Here is a 20,240-nt window from a genome sequence, read left to right as displayed (position 1 = left end):
AATGTCTAAGTGATGATAAATGGTCCCTGGCCATGGAAGGAAACAGCTTGACTTCTCTTTGGTGACCAAGAGATTGTCCTGCATCCCTTACATCACTAAGAACCCAGGAGTGCAGAGCAAATTCCTGTGCTAATTTGTTAAGATAAAATTATACTACCAAATTTCAGATGGAAAAAGGGGATTATAAAGAATTTGCTAAGATTTATACCACACATAAATTGTGGAAAGCATGATTTAAATCAGGTTCAAATGGATTCTAAATCCAAGTATACTACTCAAAATGATATGGGCAGCAGAGGAAGGCAGAGTAGCTGATTTTCCTTATAACTTACTTTTCATTAAATAAAAGGTTTCACTTTCAAAAGTCACCATCACTACAGCTTTTGGATCTACAGCTCAATGAATCCTGGACCTTTTTTGTGGTTTGCAAACTGGTAGGGTCTATGAAGGAAGAGGTTGATGGTTGCGATGAATTGGAACCAGGTCCCTGACCTCTCTTTCCTAAGAAACCATACCGGTAGTAACCCTGTCCTCCATCAGGGAAACAGATACAAGTGAAGGGGAGGCTGGCACAGTAGCCCTGCATTTCACCTTCTCTGATGAATTAGTTGACTGGGTCATGGCTGAGTTGATCCATCTGTTGAATGAGGTGGTTACATTGTAACCAGTCCTTAAACTGCTACCTAGAAAATGTGCTTGAAATAACAAACTTAGTATTCATGTATACACTGGTGTTTATATAATTAGAAAGAGAATAAAATTCAATTTAAGTGTAATTGAAATACTCAAGTAAGAAAATGGTGTGCATTGCTTTGTTCTTTTAAAGCTGGCTCTAAACAAAGTGTAGCAAATAAGGTAACAGGTTCTATTTATGTTGTGACACATATGTTGATTTATAAGGCCTCTCAGAGGAACTCCTAAGAGAGAAGAGTGTCTATCTGTTCCCTAACACCCTTTTTAAAAGGATGCGATTCCCTTTAAAGTCAATTATGTCACAACTGAATGCTTTGATAACCTGCTAGAACTAGCAGACACAGTGTTATTACAGAGCTAGAGGAAAGGGAAAGCCCCGAGGGGCCACTGGCCTCTGTCATTTCTCTACAGTCAGCCCCCTCATATCCCTCATAACAGTGACATAGGAAATTCTCTGCCATCACAGCTAGGTCAGTGTCTGATGCTCTTCCCCTCACTATGAATTCTCCATCCTCAGAGGCCTCTATGTGGTAACTTGCAGGGTTCAAATGGAGGTAATGAGCTGCTTTCCATGTCTTCCGTACACACCTCCCATTATTCTTGCAAAGGTGACGACTGCACACCTCAGCTGCTCTGGTCACATTGATTATGTAGCTGCCAAAATCAGAATTCACAAAGCGGTTCACTTTCGTACAGTTCTCCTGAAAAAGTTTAAAGGAAAAAAAAATATGGATCAGAGGTTATAGAGCCAGAGGCAGCTCTTTAGACTGAACTAAAAGAATGGCTTTGTCCTACCAAAAGTAGGTTATCTCTTGAGTTCTACTGTAACACAAAGGTCTCAGATCGGAAACAAGAAAGGCCCTAGAGACAGAAGATGGCCTAGTTAGTCAAAGTAGCTGAACCAGCAAGCTAGCCTAAGTCAACATGTAGATCCTTGCCTTCTTTCAAGTCATACATTGCTCTCTCTCTCTCTCTCTCTCTCTCTCTCTCTCTCTCTCTCTCTTCCTAGCTCTCAAGGTAATGAGTAGTGTGAGACAGAAAGGAACAGACACAAAACAGCATCAACGTCACAGCAGAATCTCCAGGCTATCTCTCAGAAATGAGTAGTTCTTTCTGGTGGTGTTAGAATCTGAGTTGTCACATTTACTGATTTATTTACTGATTTATTTACCTAGCTGTGATGGCAGAGAATTTCCTATGCCACCTGTAGCATTCTGGACTTCTCTGTTAAGTATACTTAAACATAACCTGTGGCAGGTTCTACATCCCTACATACAACTAGACATAGGAAAGCTGGTAACACTAGATCATTTGTGTGTGTGTGTGTTTTCTAGTACATGTTCTTCCTAGAGGTCACCTTGGTTAGATATGCTGTTTCCTGATGAAGCCCCCTGAGTCCACAGTTGAACCTCTGGCTCTCTGTATAAATGCCCATAGATGTGTGTGATAGCTATTCTTCATCATCAACTTGACTAAATCTGGAATTAAATTAAAACCCAAATGGCTGGGCCTACACATGTGAGAGATTTCTTTTTTCTTAATTAAATCATTTGAATTTGGAATCCACTTCCAATCTGGATCTTTGAGGTGGGAAGGTCACCTACGATCTGGACCACACCTGCTGGCAGCCTAAATAAAGGACATGAAAGAAGGGAGCAAGCTGTCTCTCTGCCTGCTTGCTCTCGCTCTCGCTCTCGCTCTCACTAACAAGTCCATTCCTTTACTGACTTTGGGGCCCTACTTCTTCAGGATTCTGATATATACTTAAGAGAAGCTGAGGCATCCAGCCTCGTGAACTGAACAACTACTGGATTCTTGAATCTTCTGTTGGTAGACAGCCATTGGTGAACTTCAGTTGTATGGATGTATATATGTATATATGCATATAGGTGTGTATGTGTAGATACACATGTATATGTACTCAATGAATATATGTATATACTATATTAATATATTATATGACCATATAGAATCATTATATAAGTTCTGTTGCTCTAGACTCTAGAGTTCAAGAGAGCCCAGCTGGCTTCTCTATAGGGAAAAACAATACTTTCAATAAGAACATTTAAAAGTTATCTGATTCTACTTCTCCAGATAGGATACAACATATTTCATGCAGTGGTCCAATGCAATAGATCTAGCTTCAGAGAAATCTGTTGTGATCAGTAACTGTTCTGCTACTAACTAGCCTAATTAGCTGTCACCCTGCTTGATTGCCCCTCTTGTCTCCTTGTCTATGAATGAATAGTCACTAGTTGGAATGACCATTATGTAAGCAGATCCAAAGCAAACAGAAAACCTTACTCTCTTAGCACATGATAAATATCAAAGAAATATTTGTGTTATGATCTCTATCTTTTCAAAGTTAATATTTTTAGACAAGTCTAAGTACTAAGTACCGGTTTTAACTTTTATCCCGAAACTGGCTTGCCATGGGAATAAAGAGAGCTTTGATTAGAGTAATCTCTACAGGAAACAGAACAATATACCCCTGAGGTACTGACTTACCTCAGATGAAGTTAAATTCATGTCTCCCCAAACAACAATGCCTGCCGCTCCCAACGCAGCACTTTCTCCTATGGTACTAATTAGATCTTGCTGGATGGAAGAGAACAGAGTTAATCAGTCATTGGAAGATAAATCAACACATCAGGAATTAAGATTACAGGCTGAGACAAATTCTCCCTAGAAATCATCCCGTTTCCTTAAAGGAACATAAATGTAAAGTAGACTGATGTTTAGAATCACATTCTCTGATTACATACAACAGTGTGTGTGTGTGTGTGTGTGTGTGTGTGTGTGTGTGTGTGTGTGTGTCTGTGTGTGTGTGTCTGTGTGTGTGTCTGTGTGTGTGTGTCTGTGTGTGTGTCTGTGTGTGTGTGTGTGTATAAACAGAGTCCCATTGGGTAGTAGTCATGGCTGCCCTGGACCTCCCTATATAAATCAGGCTAAACTCAAACTCATAGAGATCGTCCTGCCTTTGCCTGCCTCTGAGTACCTGGATTAAGAGCGCATGCTACCAAGCCTGGCTAATATAAATATTTTGAAAGAAAAAAATACTATATTTTAATAGGCAGTATTATTTTTAAATAATTGGTGTAGAAATAGTCACCAAAAGTCGTTTCCTTGAAGTTGACTGGAGGCATTTACTTACAATCAAATATATAAATGCATAAACAGAATCTAAAGATTTTCCTGTTCCCACGACACGCCTTTTCTTCACCAGCACAGTCACTCAGGTGGCTTCTTGTCCTTTTGAATTCAATCCAGGAAAATGTACAGAGCTTAATGTCTCCATTCTCTGACTTTGTCCAGCCTTTATATTTGGCCCCTGAAACTATATTTTATTTCAAAGTATTGCACATAATGGGGTTTATCTAAGACTCACCTAGCAATGACAAACCCACGAGTGTTTCTCCAAATATGGTTAAGATAAAGGATATCAAGGTTTCAGAAGGAGGAATTTGTGTTTTATCATTTAAAGACTATCTCAGTGCCTAAACACAACTGTGGACGTAGGAAATATAAGGGAGAAATAAGAGATGGGTATATGTTGTTGGCTTCCTAGCTTTTTAAATTGTAAATGTATTCTCTCTATTCTGGATACTAATCACAACCTTTTACTCCAGGAATAAATTTCCCTAAGTGGTAGAAAATGGCTAGATTAAAAATACAAGCAAAAATATCAAATTGTTGTTTTTACTTTGGCCATCTTATCATAATATTCAATATCTGGGATATTACTCTTTGTCTGACACTTCTACAGTACATAACCAAATTAATATCCATTTTTACAAAGTTTTTTATAGACATTTTTCTGGAGATTTTTAAAATGTGAAGAGGGAGTTAAGTTTAAACTAATTTACCTTTCTGGTTCATATCCATTTCTATTCTCCAAGACCATATTATCACACAGCCCACAGAACAGGAAGGGGAGGTTCCTTGGGGGCTCAAATGAGATGATGTACATTTAAGGGTGTGGAAAATTGTCAACCTTCTGGTAAATGCAAGCAGAAGAGGAATCACACATGCAGTGCCCAGATTGTAGACTGCAAGATGTACATCTGTTGACTCAAAGATGGAAGTAAGAAAAATGCAGACCACTGACTTGAAACAAACTTGAGACTAGCAAGACAATAGTCACACAGTATGATCAGAAGGAAGTCTCCAAGAGCCTGCACAGGATTAAGGAGGCATTATCAGAGGAGGGATGGGACACAGCATTTACATCTTGTACTAAAGTCATACATTTATATTCACTAAATATGGAAGTTACATAATTATGTGGTGACAGTCATACCTTCTAAGGTTATATTAGTTTAACTGTACCATTCCTTTGGTGTCAGGAGGAAAAGGTTTACTGGGACAGATTGAAGACAAAGCAAGTCTTTAAGCTCATCTTGACCAAAGATAAGGAGGCAGTAATATTTATTATTATTATTAGATATTTTCTTTATATACATTTCAAATGTTAACCTGAAAATTCCCTATACCCTTCCCCCACCCTGCTCCCCTACCCACCCACTCCCGATTCTTGGCCCTGGCATTCCCCTGTACTGGGGCATATAAAGTTTGCAAGACCAAGGGGCCTCTCTTCCCAGTGATGGCCGACTAGGCCATCTTCTGCTACATATGCAGCTAGAGATACGAGCTCTGGGCATACTGGTTTATTCATATTGTTGTTCCACCTATAGGGTTGCAGACCCCTTCAGCTCCTTGGGTGCTTTCTCTAGCTTCTCTATTGAGAGCCCTGTATTCCATCTTATAGATGACTGTGAGCATCCACTTCTATATTTGTCAGGCACTGGCATAGCCTCATACTAGACAGCTATAACAGGGTCCCTTCAGCAAAATCTTTCTGGCATATTCAATAGTGTCTGGGTTTGGTGGCTGATTGTGGGATGGATCCCCAGGTGGGGTATAGTCCATCCTTTTGTCTTAGCTCCAAACTTTGTAACTCCTTTCATGGGTATTTTGTTCCCTATTCTAAGGAGGAATGAAGTATCCACCCATTGTTCTTCCCTCTTCTTGATTTTCTTGTGTTTTGCAAATTGTATCTTGGGTGATCTATGTCTCTGGGATAATATCCACTTATCAGTGAGTGCATATCTAATGACATCTTTTGTGATTAGGTTACCTCACTAAGGGTAATATCCTCCAGATACATCCATGTGTCCAAGAATTTCATAAATACATTGTTTTTAATAGCTGAGTAGTACTTCATTGTGTAAGTGTACCACATTTTCTGTATCCATTCCTCTGTTGAGGGACATCTGGGTTCTTTCCAGCATCTGGCTATTATAAATAAGGCTGCTATGAACATAGTGGAGCATGTATCCTTCTTACCAGTTGGAACATCTTCTGGGTATATGAGGAGGCAGTATTTTTAAAAAGTGATTGTCATATTGATTCACTGTAATCTGAAAGAGGTCAAATTGATAACTGAATCATGGACCAGGTAAAGTCTGGGGATCAGAAAAGCAAAGAGACTAGGGAAGCCATCAAGAAAATGCCTTTTGCAGGATACAAGGACCACCTAGGAGTTGGAGCCTCATAAATAGTAAGAAGAAAGGAACAAAGTGGTTATAGCAAAAATAAGCCTCTGGGTCGCAGTATCACCTCTGGCCTCTGACCTCTGACCTCTGGCCTCTGGCCTCTGGCCTCTGGCCTCTGTGCTGTTGCCCATGATCCTCAGATTCAAATCATTGTTTCAGAAGTTGATAAGTACTTTGGTTACAGGATAAAAAGAATGAAGCCAGTCTGGAATTAATCAGAAAATGTCCTCCATTCATGCTAGCTAGTTTCATAGTGCTAAGATAGCAAGCAGGCCACTGGTAGAAAAAAAAAAAAAGACCTATTATAGTGGTGGGTAATACTGACCACCCAAGCAAGATCTACCCACTAGTACAATAATGTCACATCTGTCAGAGGAGTAGTCAACCACTTTGTGCTTAGATTTATAGCCCACTCAACAGGAGGGAATTCATGTCTAGGAGTGAAAACCTGGTCAGAGGCCTGTGGCTGGTGAGGTCTTAGGCCTTAGACATAAACCTATTACTGCACTTTTTCATTATATTGCCAGCCTGTCCTTAATCACCTGTATTTATTATATCCATAAATATATGCTATTCTTAACTTCAGTCAGAGGAGCTCTTTTTGGCAGTGAGCAGTGATGCAAACAAATCCATAATTGTTTCAGCGTTGAGAATAAGAATGTATGAGTGTCCAACCCTAATTGGGACATTATGTCAATCCTCCACACATCTACCATTCTAAGGTTTAGGAAGCACCATGGAAGTGGGGACAGAAAGGGTGCAAGAGCTGGTAGGTGAGAAGGAGTGCTTTGAAATGCTGCCCTCTCTACATGGTATGGCTACTGCACTTATGAGCTCACTGCAGCTATGGTTTCCTGAACAAGACTGAGCTATTTAAAATTCTAGTCTAACGGGGCAGAGCACCCATGTGGTTCTACTCCTACTTGAGAAGCTGTTGGCAGTTGGTGGTTGTTGGAGAGATGGGAAATTATTTTAATATGAGGATGTAGCTACGAATAAGTTGTTAATGACCCCATGGATGGTCCCATTCCCATAGACAAGCGGATAGTGAGAGACCAGATGTTGGATTCAGACTCCATCTTAGAGAACCTGACCTAAGGTTGAACTCTCTAGCACCAGTTTCCAGGTTACTCCCCAACAAACCTGGGTCTCCAGGTTACAAGCCTGGCCCTGGCGCTTCAGTTCCTAACAACCACCTATCAAGAGGAAAGCAGAAGTTAAGTTTATGGTTTGGCTCCCAGCACCAGCCAATTATTTTAAAAGACAACAAAATTCCATAAGAGTTCCCCAACCAGATGTGGGCCAGGCTAGAAACACCCTTGCTTGCTTACCATTTCCTATAAAATCTTGTCCTGGCTGAGAGCTCAGGACTTTACCCTCCTGTTCTGCTGTGTCACAGATGGAGGTATGGCCCATAAAAAGAGCCTAAAGTGATTGCATTGGAGTTGGCTCCTTAGAGGTATTTCAGGGCTCACAAACGGGCGCTACAGTAACACTGACTGGGCTAAGTGTGTTATTTAAAAGGAGCCTTGAAATGAGAGGGATATGTATTGAAGGGAAGACCAAGGAGACTTGAAGGGCAAAGTGCAGGGTGGATACAATCAAATCACATTGTATACATTTAAGGGGGCAAAAAGAAGTAAAGGGTATGATACTTAGATTTTGACCCCTGGTGCTTACCAGAATTTATATTAGAAAGTAGTGTACTAATAGGAGACATAATGAAATAACAGAGTCACTAAGAAACTTACTTTATATGACAACCCAGAAACTAATTACTTACAGAAAAACATTTAAATCTTCAGCCTCAGAAACACCTTTCATTGTTTTTATAAATCATGACGTCACATTATGTCTAGATTGAATTTATATGTTGGTAGTGCAGGCCATCTTCTCAGTGAAGTGAGATATCACTGCCTCTGTATTGATCTCCCAAGCTGCCTAAGATTCTCAGATAGACCATGGTGAAGTTCAAGGCTCTGATACTTGTTTTAAAATGATAGTTATTCCACATGTATCTCTGAGGTGATTCAAATTTTCACACGCCTTTTTTTTTTTTTAATCATACTTCTGTTAGATTAGATCAGTGGGGTAGATAGTCCCCACACCTACTCCCTGGGTGTTTTGTTTTGTTTTGTTTTGTTTTGTTTTGTTTTGTTTTGTTTTGTTTTGTTTTGTTGGTTGGGGTTGGGGTTTTGTTTTGTTTGTTTTGTTTTGTTTTGTATTGTATTGTTTTGTTTTGTTTGTTGTTAACAACCAAGACTCTCGGTTCTGGGAAGGTAAAGAGATATGCTACCCAATCCTAACTGTATGTGTGCATGCATTCTAAAATGCAGACATATTGGAGAAAAAAAATGGAAGCCCTTCATAGTCGTTCAGAGTTTGGAACAAATGAACAACAGATTTTTTTAAATTTATGAATAGAAGTTTTTTATGATAGGTTGAATGCAGTCGTGTGAATGTTGATGTTTTTAAACACTCAAATAGAAACTCCCCTTTCAAGCTGGGTGTAGTGGCACATGCCTTTAATCCCAGCACTCGGGAGGCAGAGGCAGGCAGATTTCTGAGTTCGAGGCCAGCCTGGTCTACAAAGTGAGTTCCAGGACAGTGGAGGCTACACAGAGAAACCCTGTCTCGAAAAAAAAAAAAAAAAAAAAAAAAGGTGCTCCCCTTTCAGAAGGAGATGAGGCCTAAATGCTGGTGGTGATACTTTCCTGGGAAGGAAGCATTTCTAAGCTATCACTATTTTAAAAAGGTTACTGGAGCCATGTGCAATATGCAGAATGTACCAGCACACTAAGCTGTCTTTCCAAATGAACATTGTTCCTTTACATTTTAGAGTTCTTTTTTCCAAAAATAAAGGAATCATCACTTTAAAAAGGGAGATTATTATTTTAGATATAAAGTTAAAATACACTTTCTGATATATATTTAGCATATATATTATAATATATATAAGATTATATGTATATAGTATGTTTTAATTTTAATTCCAGTGTCATGATTGTTCTGTTAAAGTTCAGATAGCTTTTCCAAACCTCCCAAAAGTGACCTCTTGCCATTCTTGATTCAATTTTTGTAGCTTATTTTGGGAGTTAGTGTGAGTTTCAGCTGTGGGTGAAGACTTTCACCTTCTGCATAGTGTTGGAAACACAGCATTTTCTCTACCTCCCGCTGATGTGCAGCTTCTCCTTTGAATGAGCATGCATGGTAAAGCCCATACCTGAGTGTTTCCTAAGCACCCATATGAGGCTGTCAAGCTCTCAAAACATCTTTTATCTTATAGCACAGGCTGGTCAACTGAAAGTTATAATAAGGAGAGAAAAGAAATGTCCCTGTTGAACTGTCTCAAACCCTTTGATGGTGAGTAAAATGGAAAACTATTATTGCATCATAAATGCAATGGCTGAAACAGGCTTCAAGTCTTCTCGGTGAGGAAATATGTAAACCTTAGTACCCACATCCACCCTTTTTCCTAGAAGCTACTATTTAAGTGACTAGAGCAGCAAATGGAGAGAAAATCAGACTGAAAGTCACTTAGTTTAAAGCTTGCTCTTCTGGACCTTTTTGAGTGAAAATAATCAGGCACAAAGACAGCCCCCTCAGAGTTTTAACCTGGGTTGCAAAACTATTCATGGTTAACATTGAATTTCCAACCAAGCCCACGCTACTCTGCCAGATTTCCACTAGCAGGTCAGAGAAACAACTATATCTAACGTGGATCAGTCTACAAAATTACAGATTTTTACATGTATGGCCAAACCATCCCATTTTGAAACATCCTCTCTAATTTTTTAACCTGTGACAAACTATTTTAATAATCTCCCACAATAACCAGTCATAGGGAATTCAGTAGCTGCTAGCATCATATGTCAGTTTTTTTCTACCTCTCTGTGTCCTCTAAAAGGAATGCTAATAAGAAAGATAAAAAAAAAAATTAGATTCCAGGAAGGAAAAGTCTAAGCAGATCAGTAGTCTAGAAAAAAATAAGATGCTAGTTTTCCACTAACTAGGTATTCTTTAAAGGGCAAAAAATAACAAAGAAATGTTTCTTTTAGATACAGAGGAAAGTCTATACTATGGGGCAAGGAGAGTCTTACCTTAGAAAGGAAAAGTAAAGGTTCCTCTTTGTAGCCCAGCTGTGTGTAGACAAATACAGGCAGAGCATAATCCTGTGATGTCATGGTGGAAATCCTCAGTGATTCACGCACCCGAAATCGTGAGAAGTGCAAAGTGTTTTCACTGTCTGCAAAGGATTTCCTAATACTGACAGCAGGATACAGGGCTGTACTGCTGTTCCAGAGCCAAGAGAGGTCATTGTTCCTCAAAACTTCCTCTTCTGGGCATGACCCAGTATAGTTTGTGGCATAAACATTATAATTGTGGCAATCAGGATATAAATAATAACCCCAAAGGCCCTTGGGTCTGCTCTTACTTCCCAATTTGATAGTTTCCTCCATGAAAGCTTTTGCACTTTTCTCAAAAGTTGCCTTGGCTGAATATTCAATATCAGCAGCAGATATGTTCTCTTTCATATCAGAAATAAGAGTTCTTGACTTCTGTCTGTAGATATCCTTTGTGTTCCAGTTCCGGGCCCACTGTGGGCGCCAATATTCCCAGTCTATAACAGCAAGTCCACTGAAATTTTCAGAAGGGATGTAATAATTAATATCCTGGGCAGCTTTTTTCAGGTGTACTTGTAAGCTTGTGTTTTGGGGAAGACCACCATTGATGGGTACCCCTTCTGATGTATACCATGGGTAATATCCCAATCTGTTGGCATAAAATATAACAACATTTTGCCCCCTGTCTTTGAGCCGAGGGCTTCCAACCATCTGAAACACTTTTAAGTTCAGTGTTAAATTATATTTTATCAAACACAGGTCTGTTGGAGCATTCCAAGCAGCAATAAAAGGTTTCCTTTGATAAACTGGAAGTCGGGCAGGTTTTAGGGATGAGATAGACTTCAGGATAAAAAGTATGAGCAGCCCCGATGTAAGATGTACTGGTTGAAAAACACAGAGTCTTAATTGTCCTTCAGGCAATAGTTGCATGATAAGATAGAACCTTCACTACCTTTTCTTCAACGTAATCCAAAAGGCCTGTGGAGAAATTTAGTTTTCTGTTAGTGATTACTTCCAAGAGGAGAGATGCTGTTACTATTTATTTATATTTTCAGAGCACAATTTATTTTAAAGTTAAAGAAATTCTGATGAATGGATTGAGATGTAAAATCAAGTGTCATGATCAGGTTTCTACTCGGGGATAAGCAAAAGGATTCAAAAAGTGTCCAAGGGCTACAAAGCCGGTATGTCCACAATAAAGTATGGATAAGATGTGAGGTTTATGATGAAAAACAGATATGAAATAATATTTACAATCACTTTGGAAAGCTTGCCAGTATCAGACCTTACACTTCAAATGCTTTAATTGCTTTATTATAACAATTATGTAACGATCTGTGATTGCACTTTTTATTTCACAAAAGAGGAAACTAAGACGGAAATGGAGTGTTCTGATTGATGTCCCCTTACTTGAAAGACAAGGCTATGCAAACAAATACTAGAGAAAATGCTAGCTAGGTTAGCAGCGTGATTGCTCGGGCTGTGAGGGATATAAGAGAACCGCGGTCAGTCGCGCAGAACACTGCGATGGAGGTGCACTCAGGATGAGTGAGTAAGAGATGGAGAGTTGTCATATTTCCTTTTCAGTCTTCTGGAAAAAACTACAAAAGAATTACGTTTAGGTAACCACAGCAAAGACCTGATTGATGTAAAGTTCTGTTGGACCATGGAAATGGTCTGCCTTCTGCTTAAGTATACCACCATGGTGTTAAGACATGTAGCGGACATTTGCTGATTAAGTGCCCATGACACAGATTTCTTTCCCCTTCCTCTGTGGTGAATTCTGTTCCACATGTTTTGGTGAAATGTGGAGTGAAGTAACTATTGTTTAGTGGTTTGATAGCTTACTTAGAGCTTTTTTTCACTTTAGTATGCTAGACCTGAAAAATGCTATGAGTTTTGGTTGGTGACCTCTGGTGGTTAAAATGATAAATACCTACAATGACTGAAATTGTCCTAAGTCAGGATTCATAGGAAGAGCCTCTCTCACAGTTTCTGGTTGGAAATAAAACCTACCATATGTGAACATAAAAGTTCTGTACCCCAGGAACAATGTTGGCACAAAACAGCAGAATCATGGACATTGGATGGCCACCAAACCCAGTCGCTTCTGCTTCTGGACAAAGAAAAATGTGTGCTGTGTGTATGTGTATGCAAGTGCACTTGCCTACTCATGAATGTGTGAAGACCAAAGGTCACTGTCCAATGTCTTACTTTATCACTCACTCTCTATCTTAGTTTTTAAGACAGTAAGGACCTCTTTCTGAACCTTAAACTCATTAATTCATCTACAATGCTGGCTAGTGCCTGTAAGGATTCCACCCATCTACATTCCCTCAGTGCTGGGGTTACAGGTGAGTTCCATGGCACCCCTTTTATGTAGGTTTTGGGCAATCCAAACTCGGGTTCTCACACTTCTGCAACAAGCGTTTTTCTCACTGGACCATCTTCCCACAAGGTGGGAATTTGATCACCATTATCAACACCACCCCTTAGACTCTTTGAATCCCAAGATCTCAATTCAAAAGCTAGAGTAGGATGTATCTAAGTGGTTTTATTGAGGTCCAAATCAGCATTAAAGCTCCTCATGAAAGATGGGAAAGCATTTGAACTTTGGGACTTATTTAGTGAAACAATATTTTAAAAGTCCTAAAGTAAACTGATACATTCAAATGTCATTTTTTAATTAAGTATTTTTAAAAGGTTTATTTATTATCATATGGAAGTACACTGTAGCTCTCTTTAGACACACCAGAAGAGGGCATCAGATCTCATTAGGGATGGTTGTGAGCCATCATGTGGTTGCTGGGATTTGAACTCAGGACCTTCAGAAGAGCAGTCGGTGCTCTTACCCGATGAGCCATCTCACCAGCCCTAATTAAGTATTTTTATCCATTGGCTAAACCAATGCAGCCTGAAGAGGAATAACCCTACTCTGCCTACAAACGTACAACTGACCTTTGTGCTTCAGATTTCCTCAGGTCCCCTTCCCCTCGCCCTATCCATGCAACCTCAGCCCCTGCTTCTGAGCCCTACTATATCTCAACCCGTGGAAGCCCAGATCACTGCCTGACTACCACACCTAATCATAAGCATCCCATAGCAACCTGCCTTTGCTTTCTGGCCTCCTCATCCTCCTCTCATGGGGACCTATTTCTTTAAACACATCTTTGATTGGTGGAATTGAGGAAGATTTGATAATGTATTGAAGGTATAGATGAGTAGGGACTTTAACCTGGGCTCGTCCCCTAAATTCTGTCATCTGTTTTTCTCTGCTTAGGAGCCAGTTTTATTTGGAACATAGGAAAGCCATCTGTGAAGACATTTTGGAGACCTTTAAACAAAAGAAAAAGGAAATAGGTTTCTTGTCAGATCTCTTCACCCCATAGAGAAAGTTTCTTCTTATTCTTTTTTTGTTTTGTTTTGTTTTGTTTTGTTTTGTTTTGTTTTCGAGACAGGGTTTCTCTGTGTAGCCCTGCTGTCCTGGAACTCACTCTGTAGACCAGGCTGACTTTGAACTCAGAAATCCACCTGCCTCTGCCTCTCAAGTGCTGGGAATAAAGGCATGTGCTTTCTTAAATGATACACTGTGATTTTGGGCTTCACACTTCTGATGTTGCCCACTAAAAGATGAGCACTGAGAAGGTAACAGAAAGATGAGATGTGTTTCTAGGACTCTCCATAACTGGGTCCTACTTACCTCTTTGGTTCACTCTTCCAGTTAGCGAAAAAGGTGAATAGCTATTCCTTGGGTGGAGACAGGTTTGCCACATATAGACTGGAGTTAGTGAAAAAGCCACTCTCCTCTCAGCAGAACAGCTGTGATAAACTATGTTTAAAAACCTGAAATGAATAAACCAACACTCAAAAGCTGTTGAAACCATGGAGCTTAACGTCTGACGGGGGTAATTTCACAGGCTAGCCAAGATATGCTAGTTCATTGCCAAGCCACAATAAAAATGAGTCAGTATAAGGCCCCCTTTAAATCTTGTTCAAGCATGGGAGATGTTGGTGGCAGGGTTGCAATGCACAAATACCAAACACATCTGTTGGAGAGGAACGAATGACTCCAGGGATGGTTTTGCTCTTGTCGTTTCCTGTTCATTTGCTTGTTTGCAGTCTCAGGAATGAAACCCAAAGTCCAGCATGTAATCACTCTTGTTTATTCACACATTTATTCTCTCTGACTATCTCCCACCTTCCCACTCTTAGATTCCCTTCAAGTCACCCACCAAAGTAGAAGTCCTACAAATAGTTCTCTCTGACATCATTTTGCCCATGGTGCCTGAAAATATAAACATTCTGTCTCTTGCATAAGCAATAAGCCCCCACACACACCAATTAAGTACTAGTGTGGCCTGATGGTCTTTGAATCTCTGGACCCTGTGTGAAGGCAGAGAAAATTAGCATTCATTCAAACAATATTTCAATAAGAAAAACTAAGGCTAGTTCTGGAAGAATCAGGATGACTATAAAGAAGTTTTCGTGATGACCCCGAAAGACTGTTGGTTCAAAGCATTATAAGTAGCAATCTCGTGGTGTTTTTAACAATTATCAACTTTTTAAAAAACAAAACTGAATATTTATATTTTCTTTCTTTGGTTCTGATGAGAAACAAATCCAGAGTCTTGTGCATGTGCATGGAAAACAGCACTCTACCCCTGAACTATATTTCTACCTTTGGTTTTTTTTGTTGTTTTTTTTTTTCTTGGTTGTGTTTAAAGTTTGTCTTATCTTTGTTTGGGAAGCCAGATTTTTCTTTGCACCAAGGTTAACCCTGTCCTCTAATCTTCCTGTCATCGTCTCCCCAGTGCCGGGATTAAACTATGTCTTAGTCTTCACTATAGCTTCTTCTTTTTTTTTTTTTCTTTTTTTAATCATACAGCAAGGATGGTGCTCATTAAGATTAGAGCAATTACCCAGCAAAGATTTTTTTAAAGCATACACTCCCGACACCATGGTAGTGCATTGCAGAAGAAATCTGATGTCCTAATTGATAACCCTTCTTTTTCTTTTACATGATATTGGGATTTCATTTTTAAATACCTTTTTAAGATGTCAAATGAAATCCATAATGGTTAACAGAGATATCCTAGAGTTCCCAGTCTCTTGGGAATCCAACAAGTGTGATTTTTACTTTCAACTCTCAAAGAAAGTATAGTTCATCGTGGTGTCTTATTGAACATTATAAAGTACATAAATATTTATCAAACTGAAAGGCAGAGTAGAATTGGTGATCTCAAAGCTGCACCCACAACTCTGCAGTAGTAAGTGCTAGCTTACGGTCCAATAACAGTTTACTGGAGCAAGAGCCTGTAAGAGGTATGCTTTTTCCTTATGAATTTCTTCCATTTTAAATGTCATAGCTTAATGAGCTGGGTTTTTGCCTGCTCAAAAAAAATAGGTAGTAGATAGATAGATAGATGATAGATAGATAGATAGATAGATAGATAGATAGATAGATAGATTCTCAATTAGTTTTTCCCCATAATTTTTAATTAAAAATTTAGCACCATTTGTATTATAATACAATCCATTTTATTACTGTCTCTTGAAGGCCCATAATTTGTAAGTATGTCCTTAATTTACTATAAATCTATTTCACATCATGATCAGAGAACACCAGTATGCCTTCTTTGGAACAAATTTTAGAACTATTGTAATATCCATGTTCTATAAAACTTCCTTTCTGTTCTTCTGAAAAATAAACTTAACTTTGTAAATGTTGACCAGTTCAGTGTCTCCTGTTTCAAAGCTACTTCCTCTGGGTGGAGACCTGCCCTCTTAGAGGGAGTGTTGGTACTCACAAGGCTCCAAAACTTCACAAGAAATTCTTAAGAAGTGCAAAGCCACTCCACAAAGCCCTGTAATTCACAAATCGAGGCTGTGGAGGATACCTCTCAGTGGTGAACTTGCATGCAAGTTGCCAGAAGAACTTGTTGTACTGCTTTGGTGAGTAATCACCCACCATGTGGAGGCTGTAGAGTGGGGGAAGCTTCCTAGTGATAGGCAGCTGCCCAAAAGTCATTCATGTTCCAGAAGGTAACTCCTTACCTCTGTCCTTATAAGCATCCCCAATAAACTCATTGGTTGATCAAAGCTAGATTTGGGTAGGAACCTGTCTTTGGTCTGTTGGTGTTCTCTATTTTGAATAAATACAACATTTCTATGAATCTCCTCATTATAAGTCACATAATACTAGTAAATGGAAATTTCACTGTTTTTCAGGATGAGAAGTCACACTTCTCTGTGAAGCAGATCTATTTTATGTTTTTAAGAAATGCAATCTAAGAGAGAATATAAACTCTGATTCTCTAGCATAAATATATGGGGTCCTGCTCACTCTTTGCCTCTGAAATGCTGTGTCACACTCCCTGGTTGAGTTCCCTCGGGGGGACAGCTTTCTTAGCCCACACAGTCATCGCACTGAATTGAACAGATGGTGGGCATCTTACAGCTATGTTCTGGCAGCTCATATGTAATTGATGCATGTCTGACCTTACAGTGTTCTTCGACTTTATAACCACCTTCTACCTGAAATATTTTTCTCAGTCTGAAAATATTTTGGTACCTAAACAAAGTGTAATGAATAACGTCCATATGTACTTAGTTTTTTAAGGTTTATATCTCAAGGGATTAGTTATATGGATATTTCATCTTTGTCTAAGTTCCTGGTCCTAGATGTTCAGCATCCTTTTTGGATTAATGAGAAATCCTTATGCTGCAACAAAATGTGCCAAGTTGTAGTTGCAAATAGTTTATGCTATCTTATAACCAGATCAATTAAGCTCCTGACAAAATAGCAAATAGTTAACTATTAATTTGTGTACATTTTTAAAGGTCACTAAATAACTGGATCTCTACTTTAGGTTTGGTACTTGTACATTTTGTAAAGAAAGTGAGTTTCTATATTAGTTATAGAAGCATAAGTTAATCATCAATTCAAAGGAAGTAATACCCTTTCAAAGAGTTTAACTTTTTACAATAAGTTTTTATTTCCCATAGATTGCAAATTGCATTCTGGATAGTTACAAGCCTTGCAACTTGAAAACAAATAGATTGCCAGACGGCAGGTGGTGCACACCTCTAATCCCAGCACTTGGGAGGCAGATAATCTCAGTGAGTGGTTCGAGGCCAGCTGGATCTACAGAGTGAGTTTCAGGACAGCCAATGCTACACAGAGAAACCCTATCTTGAGAAAACAAAACAAAACAAAAGTAGTAAAGTAATTTTGAATTCGAATTCCCCAATACAATGTGAGAGGATCTGCTCACATGGGGAAGAGATTGAGAAGTGTACAGAGCACCAGTTCTGAGCTGCGCTGACATTACCGTAAGTGGTTTTGAAATACCTATCCAAAGACAGAAGGAGTCCCAGACCGGAGTAGCCAGTTCTTGACACATCTGACGTACTCTACCAAAGGAACATTGCCTCATGTGTTGTTGTCATTCCATTTCATGAAAGAGTCTTAGAAAAATATCCTACCAATTAGGAAGAGGGTTCACATAAACATGCTCACATACATATATTTTTCTAAAATAGAAAAGACAAAAGTACAAAAGAAAGTACAAAATGGTATGAGAAAGACAGTCAGAAATTGTTCTCTACCCAGTCACTTTCACAGTAACTGGATAAAATTTAAACTTATTTTTATGATAGAAACATCTATTTTCTGAATCCTTTCAATATTACATGTAACATTTGCTATAAACAGCAGCCCTCCGGTATTAATCGTTATGTTAGATACAATAATTATAGAGTAGATTATAAGACACTACTAAAGATTATGAAAAGTATTTTATTGAATAAACATACTGTTACTGTAATGGAAATTGTTAGCATGACGAACTCTTTACCAGTATTAGTTATAAGATGATTAAAGTGTGTAGCTCTCTAATAAATCTGTATTAGAGCTGTTTAATAGGCCTGCTTTGTGGAAAACCATGTACAACATCAAAACTTAAGGATGTGATACATGCTACAAAATCTTGCTTTTCAGAGAAACTATAAACATAAAAGAGAAGTAAGCCAGCTTGACTAAACATAAAAGTGAGAATATTTTCAAATACAAATATATAATGGATAAAAATTATTAAATTTAATTTCCAAGTGCCAGCAACAAATACATTTTTTAAGATCCTGAATTCCCAAAAGTAGTTTATATTTGAGAAAGTACTTCAGTGAACAATAAAGTTAGCTTAAATAAGAAAATGAAATATTCAAGTAAGTGAAGATTAGTTTTCTTCTAGCTGTTGTAAGAAGACATTTTGAAAAACAATCTTTAAAAAAATTTTTTCCGACAGAACATAAAGTATAATTTACCTTTGCTTTTGTTTGCCTGCTGGTCCTTTATTCACCTGCTCCAGAGCAGTGGTTGAGCAGCAAGGATGCCCCACTGCTCCCGGAAGCCTGTCATTACAGGGCTGACTCAGTCCTCCAAGCTAAACAGGAGGCTTGCAGTAAATCTCTTTATAATCAAACTCAGTCTCCCTTAAAACTATCTTAGTATAAAATGAGCATGGCTTTTTTAAAATATCCAACTTAAATTCGCTGACCTGACCAGAGAGAAAAGAAAACGGATTGGGATTCCAGTGGGAAACAGTCAAGAGGACTGTGTGGGTAAGATTTCCAGAATGAAGAGCAAAAGGCAATCAAAGACTTGGTGTACCCTGTGTTATTTTTACAAATAGATCCTCATGTGCTGGTCTCAACAACAGAATAACTGACCCTTAGTGGGGCATTCCTTATTATCCTGAGAAAATGTATGAATGAACCAGAACTAGCAACTCAAGGTGGCGCGTTGATCTTGTCTTTATGTAACATGCCATTCTCTGTTCCTAATGTTAGACAAAATCAATACAAAGCTGAATACAAAAAACATGGAGTAGGTGAAAGGCAATTATTAGAGCTATCTGTTGAAATACTGCTTACAGATCTCAGAATAGCCAGACCTCTTTGTGCCGTTCCCAAAATTTGTAGAGTGTCAATCAGGACTGATATCTGACCTCAGAATATTTAAACAGCTCTTCCTCTATAAGGCTCTACTTTTGATTTGGACCAAATACAAAAGCATAGTTTAAATGCAGAAAGGTGGTCTCCCTAGTGAGCACAGAAAGCAGGAGAGACTGACTGTTGAACTCTCCGGGAATTGCACTCTTCTCCCAGGATAATTCCCTCCTTCCTTTGGTAATTATGGGAGTTCCTACCAACCTGAATGTTTTTCACTCACGTGCACCTGATGGAATGCTACTTGTCTGCATGACTCAGTCTTTATCTCAGAGATCTTCTCCCATGCAGTACAGAATACTGTTGAGTAAGTAATTCAAGCACAGGAGTTAAATTCTTATGACAGATTTTTCAACTACTTGAGTCCTTCACATATATGATGACCAAGGACTACAAGACACATAATACTAACCAACAGTGTGAAAGAGAAGAAATTAAGAAAGTGAACAACTGGTTCTAGAGAACAGGGAAGGGAAGATGAAACTGTGGCCAAAAAAAAAAAAAAAAGTGTTGTGATTCCTATTTCTGGTTGTCAATTTGATTACATCTGGAATGAACTACAATCCAGAAATGGAAAGCACACCTGTGACCCAAATCTGAGGCTGGAAGACACAGGCTTCTGACCCAGATCTTGATATGTAGAGTTTGATGCATAGTGGCCATGATAAGCTTAGGCCAGGGCAAGTACCTAACCTAATGCATGCCTTAAATCACAGCAGACTAAGGCAAGCAGATCAAAGCCAGCCTAGGACAAGGCTAGTTCTTAATCCAGGCAGCTAGGATGAAAGTCTTCAACCCCACAATGACACACTTCCTCCAATAAAGCCACACCTCCTAATAGTGCCACTCCCTGGACCAAGCA

At 38.9% G+C, this 20,240-nt stretch overlaps 1 protein-coding gene across 1 annotated transcript; it reads right to left on the bottom strand.

Moving 5' to 3' along the window:
- Nucleotides 1-567: 567 nt before the first annotated feature.
- Nucleotides 568-18,720, bottom strand: Hyal4 (hyaluronoglucosaminidase 4). Its single transcript, NM_029848.1, has 5 exons — nucleotides 18,695-18,720; nucleotides 14,073-14,215; nucleotides 10,349-11,350; nucleotides 3,202-3,291; nucleotides 568-1,394 (listed from the first exon to the last, which is right to left on the bottom strand). Exons 3-5 carry the CDS (start codon nucleotides 11,300-11,302, stop codon nucleotides 993-995), a joined length of 1,446 nt encoding a protein of 481 aa, NP_084124.1. The 5' UTR covers nucleotides 11,303-11,350; nucleotides 14,073-14,215; nucleotides 18,695-18,720; the 3' UTR covers nucleotides 568-992.
- Nucleotides 18,721-20,240: the final 1,520 nt, after the last annotated feature.

The sequence above is a fragment of the Mus musculus genome, chromosome 6 (genome assembly GCF_000001635.26).
Source record: "Mus musculus strain C57BL/6J chromosome 6, GRCm38.p6 C57BL/6J".
NCBI classification, from domain to species: domain Eukaryota; kingdom Metazoa; phylum Chordata; class Mammalia; order Rodentia; family Muridae; genus Mus; species Mus musculus.
The sequence above is the reverse complement of the archived record's forward strand: the minus strand, read 5'-3'. Positions and strand labels throughout refer to the sequence as shown.

Bases quoted from the DNA above. Each gene is read 5' to 3' on its own strand.
- Hyal4 (NM_029848.1), bottom strand. From the start codon at position 11,302: ATGCAACTATTGCCTGAAGGACAATTAAGACTCTGTGTTTTTCAACCA. The intron at 3,292-10,348 runs GTAAGACTCTCC...TCTTCCATCCAG, and splicing joins CTTTACTTTTCCTTTCTAAG to CAAGATCTAATTAGTACCAT. The intron at 1,395-3,201 runs GTAAGTCAGTAC...AAACTTTTTCAG, and splicing joins TGAATTTAACTTCATCTGAG to GAGAACTGTACGAAAGTGAA.